Here is a 12666-nt window from a genome sequence, read left to right as displayed (position 1 = left end):
ACAACAAAGAAGCACAAATTTATGACTTTTTATGAAATGCTGCTAAACTTAAAGCCTTTGAAGGCTAGGAAAACTAAATCTCTATGAAACAGAGTTCAGGTATAAAATAACTGCTAAACCTTTTAGCTTGAATTTTGCAAAACATGACTTTGAAGATGTGAAGGATTACAAACATAATTACGGTATTACATTCACTTCTAAACCACTTGGAAGGTTACAAATTAAGGCAACAGCAATCTTCATGTCACATGTTACGAGGCTAAGATTAAAATGGTGGCTGGTTATTCCTTAAGGGATCTCAAAATAGAGAATAAAGTTTTGTTTAAAATCTGGACCAGACTTATCCAGAATTGGCAACCGGTGATCATCTGAAACTTGTACCAGCTGACCTGGGAAGTCAATGGAAGTAGTTTCTGGGGCCTATTGACACTTGATCACTGCTTCAGGTTACTCCACAGCCTGGTTATCCGAGCAAAGGTATCACCCGCAGCAAAGTTCAAGTAAGGGTCAGAAGTGCATTGTGTGTGTAGGAGAGAGCCAGTCACATTTATGGTGGCACGGAAGCCTGCTGGCGCTGATTTACACAAGGTAACTTCAACATACTGTAGGTAAGTAGATAGAGGATAAATCAATGCTCCAGAAAGGTGGGGAGATAATTGGAAAGAGTTGAGGGTAGGGCTAGGGGCAGAGACATTGAGGAGAAGAGTAGGTTTAAAGAAAGATTGTTAACTTACTTTCTTGCACCAGGCAGTATTGCTGAAAAAAGTGCTTACAGAACAATAATAATTATTACAGCAATAATAAGGGGAACCTGAGGGGGAACTTCTTCACTCAGAGGGTGGAACAAGCTGCCAGCAGAAGTGGTGAACGTGGGTTCGATTTCAACGTTCAAGAGGAATTTGGATAGGTACCTGGATGGGAGGGGCATGGGGGGGCTATGGTCCAGATCCAGGAAGATAGGTCTAGACAGTTGAGCATAGACTGGATGGACTGAAGGGCCTTTTTCTGTGCTGTCGTTCTCTATGATTCTCATGTATTTTGGCATATAAAATGCATGACTCAGCAGGCCACCTACTGGGCAAAAGTAAGTAGACAAAACATTGGGAAGCTCTTGTTTTTAGGAGGGAACAGGAAGTTGGCAGGGAAAAAAAGTTGTACAAGTCAGATCCCGCTAAGGTTCCATTGTATATCTCACCGTGTTACAATTAATCCCCCGCAAGTCCTCTGGAAGCAGAGATGAGCTCTCACATTTTTGTCCGGGGCAAGAACTCCATTCATCAACTCTTACCTGGAAAGGCCCACTTTACAGACACCAGTTTCCATGGCAAAAGTCTGAAGTGCAGATGGATCCTGGTCATCCATATTCTGTTGGATAAATTTGCAGGATACAGTTACATGGGAGACACGGTTGATATTAGGGCTAACAGACCATTCCTAGATCTTTGTCTCCAAAATATAAATGCAATGAAAGAAGGTGCAGAGAAAATTTCTGACTTACCGTTCGAGCCAACAGTCGTTGAAGGTGACTGCGTCTAAGCAGTTGTAGCTTAATGTCTTTTCCAAGCTTCACGTAAAACTGCAGGCACTCGTGACTCCCTAAAGTACAGGAACTACACCAACAAGATATAATTAAAGACATAGACAGTTATAATGTACTTTTTATAGGCAAACCTGTGCCATTAAATCACACAAATCCTGTAAGCTGCTTGCAAATTCCTTTTGGACCCAGCAACACTGTGTTTCAAAATGAAAGGTGAGATGGTGAGTGAAGTTACGGAAACATACCTCTCAGCTTCAATTCCGCAAGGAACAATAGTTGGAAAACTTCCAGCCACAATTCTTATTTCCCTGACTTATCTCCTGGCTATAAATATGATCCTGAAGTAATGTCTAGAGTTTAGATGCCAGCATTGTTGTCATTGGCTGAATGGCTGCTACTGTCACAGAGTTTCTTCATTGTATGAAATACAATTTCATACAACATAGGAAATAGAAGATTACAGCACGGTATAGGACTTTCTTCCCATGATGTTGTGCCAACCTTTTAAACTTCTAACCCTTCCCTTCCACATAATCATCTATTTTACTATCATCTATGAGCCTACTGAAGGATTTCTTAAATGCTCCTAATGTATTTGGCTCTACCACCACCCCTGGCAGGGCATTCCCCCTATACTCTTTCCTCCAATCACCTTAAAATTTTGCCCTCTCATATTAGCTGTTTCTGCCCTGGGAAAAAGTCTCTGGCTATCCCTCAACATCTGCCTCTTAACATCTTGTACATCTCTGTCAAGCCACTTCTCATCCTTCTTCACTCCAAAGAAAATAGCCCTACCTTGCTCAGCCTATCATCATAGGACATGCTCTCTAGACCAGGTAGCATTCTGGTAAATCTCCTCTGCACCCTCTCTAAAGTTTCCACATCCTTTCAGTACTAATTTCCTAAGTTCAGTTTTGCAGCATCACATAATTAACTTAACATTAATTAACAATAATGAGAATATGTTGCAGATGTGAGGCAATATTTAAATCATTGAAGGGGCCAACAAAGGTAATTGTAAGTCTTTAGAATCTGTAACCAAATTAATTTTCAGCTTTAAAAAGATTTCAATTTCAAGATAACATTTTTATTTTAGAACATTTGTTATCAGTATCTATCCGAACCATCTGCAGTAAGTGACTCACCTCCTGACATCCCAGTGTTTTTTCACCATTTACATAGCACATATTGGGAAGGTGTTGGAATACTCTCTACTTGCAAAGCTGAGTGTAGCCCCAATGACCTTCAAAGAGCTCAGCATTGAACAGGACAAATCAGCCTATTGCTTGTAACACCATCCACCATCCTATATACTCATCCTTCCCTCATTAATGCACAATAGCTGCAGAGTGTGCCATCCACAAAATACTCAACAGTTACTTGCCCAGGTGACTCCCAAACTTGTGACAAGAGTCTCAGGCTTAGTGACACACTAACACCTTCCAATAAACTTCCATATCACATTTCTTCCTGACTTGGAGATGAATCACTGGAGTTAAATACTGCTCTGCCCCAGGAGCAGTATTTTTCATCAGGACTGGAGAGGATCAAGAAGGCGGCTAACTTCTATCATTCCAAGAACCATGAGCGATGGGAAATAAATGCAGGCCTCATCCAGATGTCAAAAAATGACAGAAGAATGTGTTGTCTGTGTAAGGCAGGTTGAAGACTGAGGATGGAATGAGGTGGTTCTGGGGAAGGGCTGATGCCTTTAAAATAACTTCCTTTTCACCTGAAGGATTTACTCCATTCCAGCGGAAAGCTTGTAGGAGGTGAAGTGCAATGTCGTGGTGAGGAAGATTGAGAAGCTTTGAGCAATGAAACTGCTGGGCTTAGCCCCAGTTTGCACTCAACTCGGGTGTGTGTTGGATCCTTTGGTTGGAATTGTGACTTGCATACCACCATGAAGCTGACATAGAGATGAATCGCAGAGGTGAGCCAAATGTAGGAAGGATTCTGCACTGTCTGTCCCGTGGAGTATGATTCATGTACCCCAATGATCGCCAGAGTACATGCTAGTCGTAAACACAAAATACTCTGCAGATGCTGGGGTCAAAGCAACACTCACAACATGCTGGATGAACTCAGCAGGTCGGGCAGCATCCGTGGAAAAGATCGGTCGATGTTTCGGGCTGGAACCCTTCGTCAGGACTGAAGAGGGAAGGGGCAGAGGCCCTATAAAGAAGGTGGGGGGAGGGTGGGAAGGAGAAGACTGATAGGTTCCAGGTGAAAAACCAGTAAGGGGAAAGATCAAGGGGTGGGGGAGTGAAAGCAGGGAGATGATAGGCAGGAAAGGTGAAGAAGGAATAGGGGAAAACACAATGGGTTGTAGGAGGAGGTGGGACCATGAGGGAGGTGATAGGCAACTGGGGGAGGGGGCAGAGTGAAATAGGGATAGGGGAAGGGAGGGGGAGGGAATTACCGGAAGTTGGAGAATTCTATGTTCATACCAAGGGGCTGGAGACTACCTAGACGGTATATGAGGTGTTGCTCCTCCAACCTGAGTTTTGCCTCATCATGGCAGTAGAGGAGGCCATGTATGGACATATCGGAATAGGAATCCGAATGCTGGTGGAGCTTTTGCTCTCTGTGTGATTTGAAGGGAGGGGGCACAAGGCCATCAGCCCATCCTGTAAAAAACAGAACACATTGTGGAAATAGTAAAGGAGAAATCCATTAGTACTGTGTGTGATGGTTAACAGGAGTTGATGACCTTCAAGACTACCAGTGGTAAAATCCAGAAGTAAACTATTAAGTGCAAGTTACAAGCCAAAATTCAAAACTTGCACTTGGAACGGCCAATTTACAGTAGAGTTAGCTCGGGTCATGGCAGAGAAGCAATTAACGGCATACGATTTTGGGAAGGCATTAGGCAACATTTACAAAATCTAACGAACATCGATTTCTCTAACTTCCTGTAATTTCTACCCCTCCTCCCTCTTTCTTTTTGAATTCCACATACTGGCTCCCCTCACACCCCCTCTCTTCTCCTCACCTGCCCTTTACCTCACTAGTGCCCCTCCACCATCCCTTTATCCCATGGTCCACTCTCTTCATCTATCAGATTCCTTCTTCTTCAGTCCTTTACCCCGTCCACCTATCACCTCCCAGCTTCTCACTTCATTCCCTCTCCCCCACCAACCACCTTCCGCCTCATCTGGTTTCATCCAACTTATACTTCTTCCCCTCCCCACCTTCTTATTCTGATTTCTTCTCCCTGCATTTCCAGTCCTGATGAAGGGTCTTGGCCAGAAACAGCAACTGTTTATTCCTCTCCACAGATTCTGCCTGACCTGCTGCGTTCCTCCAGCATTTTGAATGTGTTGCACAAGACTAGTCTGAGGTACACTTAGCAGGGATGTAGATTTCTTGTTAGAGGATCAACGTTACTACCACAAATGTATACGCAGTGAGCTCAATCCTTGAGTTAGAGCCGTGATACATCAAGGTGGGTGATGATCTGTTTCCTTCAATGCATCAATTGGTCATGCACAATGTAAGACATCAAAAGGATCATATCAACATCCCCATTCTCTGCAATTCATAACTCTGCAGATAAATTTGTCTTCTTCTCACAATGTCAAAGGGAATTTGACAAAATAGATGCAGTCAGCAGGTCTGTCTGAAAATTAACTGCAACCAAACAGTAGCGTGACCTGTTACATTGTCTCACTATCGGGAGCACATGTGGAGGATGATATTCCCATTAATTCAGAGACATCCACAAACTTGGTGAACACCATTAGCCAGACTGAGTCATCAAACCAGGACATGTGGAACAGAATCAACAGAGCTAGGAGTGTCTTCAGGAGCTTGAATATCAAGATACAAGACTACAGAACCAAATTCAATGTAGGTCAGTCCTGTGCACTTTCAACACTATCTTATGGAGAAGAAGACTGGGAAATTACATATTCAATGAAGATGTTTTTATTTCATAGAATTTACCTCAGGAAAATCCTCTGTATCTTCTGGCCCAGAGCTATCTCAAACAAAAAACTGTTATACATTCAAGAAGTTATGAGTTTCTTCACCACCAGGAGACAGTAGAGGTGGATTGGCTATGAATCATCACTGGCAAACTGAAAGAAGGACATCTGAAAGCAGCTAGATGAAAAACTGTGAAACCTAGGTGTTGCTGGAGAAACATTGAAATATTTGTCAGGAACAGGCAGTGATTGAAAACCTTCATCATTGCCCTAAGTGCCAGAGGTACGATAAATCGAAAGTAAAATAATTGGAAACCTCCATAATCCATCTCAATTGATATTGCATACCTGCCAGAGAACAGGCAGAAGTAAAGGCGCACCTTGAAGATCAAAAGCTTTAGTCACATTCAAGTGACGCAGAACCTTTACCTGAAATGTTAATACTCCCTCTGCTTCATAGATGCTGGCTCACGTGCTGAGATTCTCCAGCAGTTTTTATTTTGATTAACACCCTGAGGGGTCACGATTGACCAGAAACTCAAATAGATCAGTTATGTTAACACTCTAGCATCAGAAACAGGCCAGCATTTTTTGCAGCAAATGGCTCAAATCCTAATATCCGAAAGACTTTCCACCTGCTACGAGGCACAATTAAGTGTGAGTGCGCACAGTGCTTTCCACTTGCCCAGATCGGTACAGCTTCAACAACATCCAAGAAACTCAAGAAAAAGCAGGTTTTTGATTTGCATCTCACAATCCACTCTAAGTGTCGGTTCCCCCTGACACTGCCCCTCTGTCCTGTGATAAATAAAATCCTGTTACCGCCTTGATGATTACAGTTGCTTTTCCTGAACCCACCATTTCTACTGGCAAGGATTCAGCAGCAGCCTTAATGGTTACACCACCACCTGAATCTTATATATATCCACAGAGCCCAACTATACACTTTTATAAGATTGCTTTTATATTTATATTATATTGCTTTTATGTTTTTATACTTATTGTGTTTTTGTGATACTGCATTGAATCCAGAGTAACAATCATTTCATTTTTCTTTACACATTCTTTGTGCACTGAAGAATGACAATAAAAAATCTTGAAACCTGAATCTTGATAGATCCCCCCACAAAGGTGCAAATGACTTTGACTTGGAAATAATTGCCTTCCTTCGTTGTAATAGGATCTAAATCCTGGAATTTGATATACCCAAGGGTATTGTGAGAGCATCTTTACCAGGACTGTGTTGGTTCACAAAGGACTACTTCCTAATAAATCTCGGTTTTTCCAATAATAGCTATGTCCCAAAAAATGAATCAATGCAAAAAAAAATATATGGCTTGCATGAAAAGATGGCAAAAGCCACTAATGACACTTAAAATACACATGACAAATCAAATCCAGCCTTCTACTGTCTGAAGAACTACTTTCAATCATGAAAGAGATGGAAGATGTCATCTAAAAAACTCATTTAAAATCTGACTTAATCTCACTAATAATGATATCCTGTTTAGGTTCCCACTGTGACTCTCAGCTCCAGTTTTATCGCCATCTTGTTCCAAACATAGACATGAGGAAAATTCTGCCATGTCGATATTTGGCAGTTTGATGCGGGTGATATGTTTGAATGTAAAGAGAAGGATATTAGCCTTACTGTTGTTGAGAGTCAATGAATGGTACATGTAAAGTGGAACTGTTACTTGCCGCCAAATATTGACTAGATCTTGATCTAAAAATGCACACACTACACTTGACATCAAATAATAATCTGTTCAATTGTGATATCAAAAATCTGTGAAGAAATGGTTGATTGGAATCAGAGGGTGAACATTTTGGCTGCTGCCCATTCCTGAGGAACATTGATATTGGGAGGGGGGGGACGTCGACTCAGACCATGAGAGGCCTGTGTCGGGCATTTTCATGCCTTACAAGGCGCAGATTGGAAGTCTGTGTGGGGCGCCACTCCTCGCACAGACACTAGAGCAATGTGTGATTAAGTGACTTGCTCAAGGACACAAACACGCTGCCACAGCTGAGGCTCGAACTAGCAACCTTGAGGTAACTAGACGAACACCTTAACCACTTGGCCACGTGACCAACACAAATTGGGAGAGTAGGCAAAAACATTTTCAGTGCATATTCCTCAGCCCTCTTTTCTATAGATGCTTTATTAATGATTTTACCACCATCAGGAAGTCAGCAGTAGTGACCGCTGCAGACAATTGCATGGTTTTCAGTTCTATTTACAACTCTTCAGGTACACAATACTCCAGGCGTGGTCTCACCAGGGCCCTGTACAACTGCAGAAGGACCTCTTTGCTCCTATACTTAACTCCCCTTGTTATGAAGGCCAGCATGCCATTAGTTTTCTTCACTGCCTGATGTACCTGCTTGCTTACTTTTAGTGACTGATGAACAAAGACACCTAGATCTCATTGTACTTCCCCTTTTCCTAACTTGACACCATTCAGATAGTAGTCTGCCTTCCTGTTCTTGCCACCAAAGTGGATAACCTCACATTTATCCACATTAAATTGCATCTGCCATGTATCTGCCCACTTACCCAACCTGTCCAAGTCACCCTGCATTCTCATAGCATCCTCCTCACATTTCACACTGCCACCCAGCTTTGTGTCATCTGCAAATTTGCTAATGTTACTTTTAATGCCCTCATCTAAATCATTAATGTATATTGTAAATAGCTGCGGTCCCAGTACCGAGCCTTGCGGTACCCCACTAGTCACCGCCTGACATTCTGAAAAGGACCCATTAATCCCTACTCTTTGTTTCCTGTCTGCCAACCAATTTTCTATCCACGTCAGTACCCTACCCCCAATGCCATTTGCTCTAATCTTGCCCACTAAACTCCTATGTGGGACCTTATCAAAGGCTTTCTGAAAGTCCAGGTACACTACATCCACTGGCTTTCCCATGTCCATTTTCATAGTTACATTCTCAAAAAATTCCAGAAGATTAGCCAAGCATGATTTCCCCTTTGTAAATCCATGCTGACTCGGAGCTAACCTGCTACTGCTATCCAAATAGCCGCTATTTCATCATTTATAATTGATTCCAGATGGCTGTTGGCTCACAAAGAGCTCATCTGCCCTTTGTCAGGTCTTGTTTTTTTTCAGTCCTGCTGGGTGTCCTCACACCCTCCTCACCAGACTAAGTCCGGTGGGATCACCTATCACCTTGGACTTATCCCTCCCCTCCCCCAACCTTCTTACTCTGACTTCTCCTCTTCCTTTCCAGTCCTGATGAAGGGTCTCGGCTTGAAACGTCAACAGTTTTCTCTTTCGCATAGGCGCTGCCTGGCCTGATGAGTTCTTCTAGCATTTTGTGTGTGTTGCTTTGGATTTCCAGCACCTGCAGATTTTGCTTGTGTTTGTGACTGTGCACCATCAACATGATTTAATGTAGCAACACGTTCATGGCTCTCTGACTACACCTCCTAAAAGCACAAAGTTAGCAGGCAAGTGGGAGCATCACCATGTACAAACTTCCCTTATACACCAGCGTTACTTGGTTAGGTATCACCATTCCTTTCATTGTGGCTGGGCCAAAAATTATAGAGCTCTTTACCTGTTACCATGAGGAGCTCTGCATCAGTTTGAGAGGCGATAGCTGCTGCCCTTATCCCAGAAGCCCACAGAACAGGAAAATAAAATATAGTGACACAAAAAGTTCACTAATACCAGATGTGTCTCCATGATCTGGACTGTATGTACCATCAGTCACCCACAACTATGCATGATGATTAACGAAAGTGCAGCAATGTGACTGAGTGAGGCAATTTGTTGTATCAATACAGGGCAATTAGGGGTGACAATAAATGCTAGTCTTGTTAGTGAAAACACAGCTTGGAAATAAATTAACAAAAGCATTCTTGAATGCTACAGTTGTCAAAACAACAAAATTACCTGTACTAAAATGAAGCCAACACTGATCTGCCAGGAGAGGAGTGAAAGTAATATTCCTCATAGCTTCACTTGTGATTATTGCTCCATGGAAGTGATCAACTGCTATACAAAAACTAATCTCCTGCATGTTATTTCTTGTGCACTAAGCACAAATGAACATTGCTGAATGTAAACAATTCGGGAGAATGTTAAGTCTCTTTTGACCAGTGGGATCTTAAAATTCATCCTATATTCAATGGAACATATCCATTTTGGATTTATGGGTAACTTAATTCAAGATTTGTGCAACAAAACATTAATTGATTTTGGAATGAGACATTGATTGTAGGGCTTTAATGTTTTTCCTTTGCAGTAATTGGTTTGTACGTAGATGCAACAGGCTTTCAGTGTACTGTTTCATCTCATGAGTGTTCTTACCTGCATGGGAGCTGATTTAGTGAATAAACTGCAGTTGCTTGATGAAACATGTATGGTAAGGAATAAACTGTTAACATTTTGGGCCAAGGTTGTCATCAGGACTGGAAAGGTAGGTGGGGGAAGGGGGATGAAGTGAGAAGCTAGGAATTGATTGATGGAAAAAGTAAAGGGTTTAGGAAGAAGGAATCTTCCGGAGCAAGTTTGCTCTATCTGCAACAGGCAGGATTTCCTGGTAGCCAACCATTTCAATTCCACTCCCCACCCGCATTTCAACATGTTGGTCCATGACCTCCACTACTGCCATGATGAGACTACTCTCAGAATGGAGGAACAATGCCTCATAATCTGTCTAGGTAGCCTCTAACCTGATGGTATGAAAATTGATTTCTCTGACTTCCATGATTTCTCTAGCTTCTGGTAAAAAATTTCCCTTTCTTCCCTCTTCTCTCTTTTTCCATTCCCCATTCTACCCCCACTCTTGCACCTTCTCTTCTCTTCACTTGCCTATCACCTCCCTCTGGTGCGCCTGCACTTTCCCTTATTCTCATAGTTCACACTCCTCTCCTCACAGATTCCTTCTTCTTCAGCCCATTAGCCCTCCCACCTAACACCTCCCAGCTTCAGACTTCATCCACCCCTCCCAACCCACCGACCGTCCCCCGCACATGGCTTAACCAATTATACTGCCAGATTATAGTCCTTTCCCCTCTCAACCTTCTGATCCTGGCTTCTTCCGCTTTCCTTTCCAGTTCTGATGAAGGATCGCAGCTGAAGTGTCAGCGGTTTATTCCTCTCCAGCATTTTGTGTGTGTTGCTATGCATTTCCAGCATCTGTAGAATCTCCTGTTTTTATGATTCGTTGTTTGATGGGATCGTGAGCCACTTCCTCCCCTTTTAAAACTGAAGGACTGGAGGGACCCATACAACTCCTCCAGCTGTTTATTTGATTCAATCAAATCTTTACCTCAATTCTTTTATTTGCCTTTTCACTGTATCCCATGATACCTTTACCTGATATATTGTATTAATCTCAATATTTGAAATTCCCAAACCATCCATCACATTGGGTATGTAGTTTTAACTATCTTATATGCGAAACTTAGACACACATCTCAATTCAATGCCTTTGTTATAATACAAACTTTGCCCAAACAACTTACTTCTGTAAAACTTCTTCAGCATCGCAGAGCTTTAAAACGTAATCATTGTCGGCCTCAAGATGTTGTTGTGAATTGCACAAGGTCATGTGAATGAGCTCCTCGACTGTAGAGCCAGCTGAAAAGGTTAAAGGATACAATGTTGAAGAGCACGTTATTTTTGGCCATATTCTTGTTCACTGAGATGAACCAGAATCAACAACACTACTAACTGCACTACTGTCAATACAATGTTATTTTGGACAAAAGTAGTTTTCTGATTACTTTTTAACTTGCTCTTCTGCAGTAGATGTCGAGTCCATCTTGATATAGCATCAGGGCTGTCTGCATGGACATTGAGCCACTGATATAATGAGGAAGGATCAATACATTCAAAATTCTTAACTCCAAAAAAATAGTGTGAAATTATGGATGGGACGACCAAACATATTGGACATGGGCTATTTTATAATTCTTCAGTTAGAACAAAAACATAGCATGCCATGTTGGTGTTGGAATGTGTGGCAGGCTTACCGGTTGCCCGTAATACATTCTTGCAAGTGTCGGTAGTTAATACACATGATGCATTTCACTGTATGTTGCAATGTATGCATGACAAATAAATTTGAATCTTGACTCTTAAATACCCTGCTCATATACCCTGAGAGTGTTGTAGATAGGCTGTAGGGTTGTCAGAGGTTACAGTGCAACTTCAATAGGATGCAGAACTGCGCTGAGAAATAGCAGATGGAGTTCAACCCAGATAAGTGTGAAGTGGTTCATTTCAGCAGGAAAATTTGAAGACAGAATATAATATTAACGATAAGATTCTTGGCAGTGTGGAGGTTCAGCAAGATCTTGGGGGTCCATGTCCATAGGAGACTCAAAGCTTGACAGTGTTGCTAAGAAAGCATATGGTATGTTGGCCTTCATCAACCGTGGGATTGAGTTCAAGAGCCATGAGGTAATGTTACAGCTATGTAAGACCTTAGTTAGACCCCACTTGGAGTACTGTGTTCAGTTCTGGTCACCTCATTACAGGAAGGATATGGGTACTATAAGGGAGAGTGTAGAGGAGATTTACAAGGACGTTGCCTGGATTGGAGAGTATGCCTTATGAGAATAGGTTGAGTGAACTTGGCCTTTTCTCCTTGGAGTGAAGGAGGATGAGAGGTGACCTAGTAGACGTGTATAAGATGATGATCGTGTGGATAGCCAGAGGCTTCTTCCCAGGGCTGAAATGGCTAACACGGGTGGGGGGGGGGGTCATAGTTTTAAGGTGCTTGGAAGTAGGTACAAGAGGGATGTCAGAGGTAGGTTTTATACATAGAGAGTGGCGGGTGCATGCACTGTCAGTGAAGGTAGTAGCGGCGGATACAATAGGGTCTCTTAAGAGACTCTTTGATAGGTGCATGGAGCTTAAAAAATAGAGGGCAATGCGGTAAGGAAATTCTAGGCAGTTTTTAGAGTAGGATACATTGTTGGCACAACATCGTGGGCTGAAGGGCTTGTAATGTGCTGTAGATTTCTATGTTTCTATATGTCGCTCGCTTTGCCATATTCCCATATTAAGTTTGTTCCAATTAGTTATGAATTTATTTTAAATGTAGTTCGGAAAGTAGATTCTCTGAGTTTCCTTCTCTTGTGTTATGGTGTAATGTGAAGTCATGGGAAGAGTAATATAGTGGGAGATACAAAATGGGCTATTGTTATGCTCATTCTTC

At 42.2% G+C, this 12666-nt stretch overlaps 1 protein-coding gene across 2 annotated transcripts in view; it reads right to left on the bottom strand.

Moving 5' to 3' along the window:
- Positions 1-12666, bottom strand: part of LOC140186823 (phosphatidylinositol 3-kinase C2 domain-containing subunit gamma-like) — a 273036-nt gene that overhangs the window by 217771 nt on the left and 42599 nt on the right. For both annotated transcript variants that reach the window (XM_072241431.1, XM_072241430.1), the window contains 3 exons: positions 10967-11081; positions 1499-1610; positions 1289-1365 (listed from right to left, as the gene is read on the bottom strand). In XM_072241431.1, the coding sequence (XP_072097532.1) occupies positions 1289-1365; positions 1499-1610; positions 10967-11081 (304 nt within the window). The remainder of the gene's footprint in view (positions 1-1288; positions 1366-1498; positions 1611-10966; positions 11082-12666) is intronic.

This window comes from Mobula birostris, chromosome 23 (assembly GCF_030028105.1).
Source record: "Mobula birostris isolate sMobBir1 chromosome 23, sMobBir1.hap1, whole genome shotgun sequence".
In the NCBI taxonomy this organism is placed as follows: Eukaryota; Metazoa; Chordata; class Chondrichthyes; order Myliobatiformes; family Myliobatidae; genus Mobula; species Mobula birostris.
This window is presented reverse-complemented; position numbering and strand designations above follow the sequence as displayed.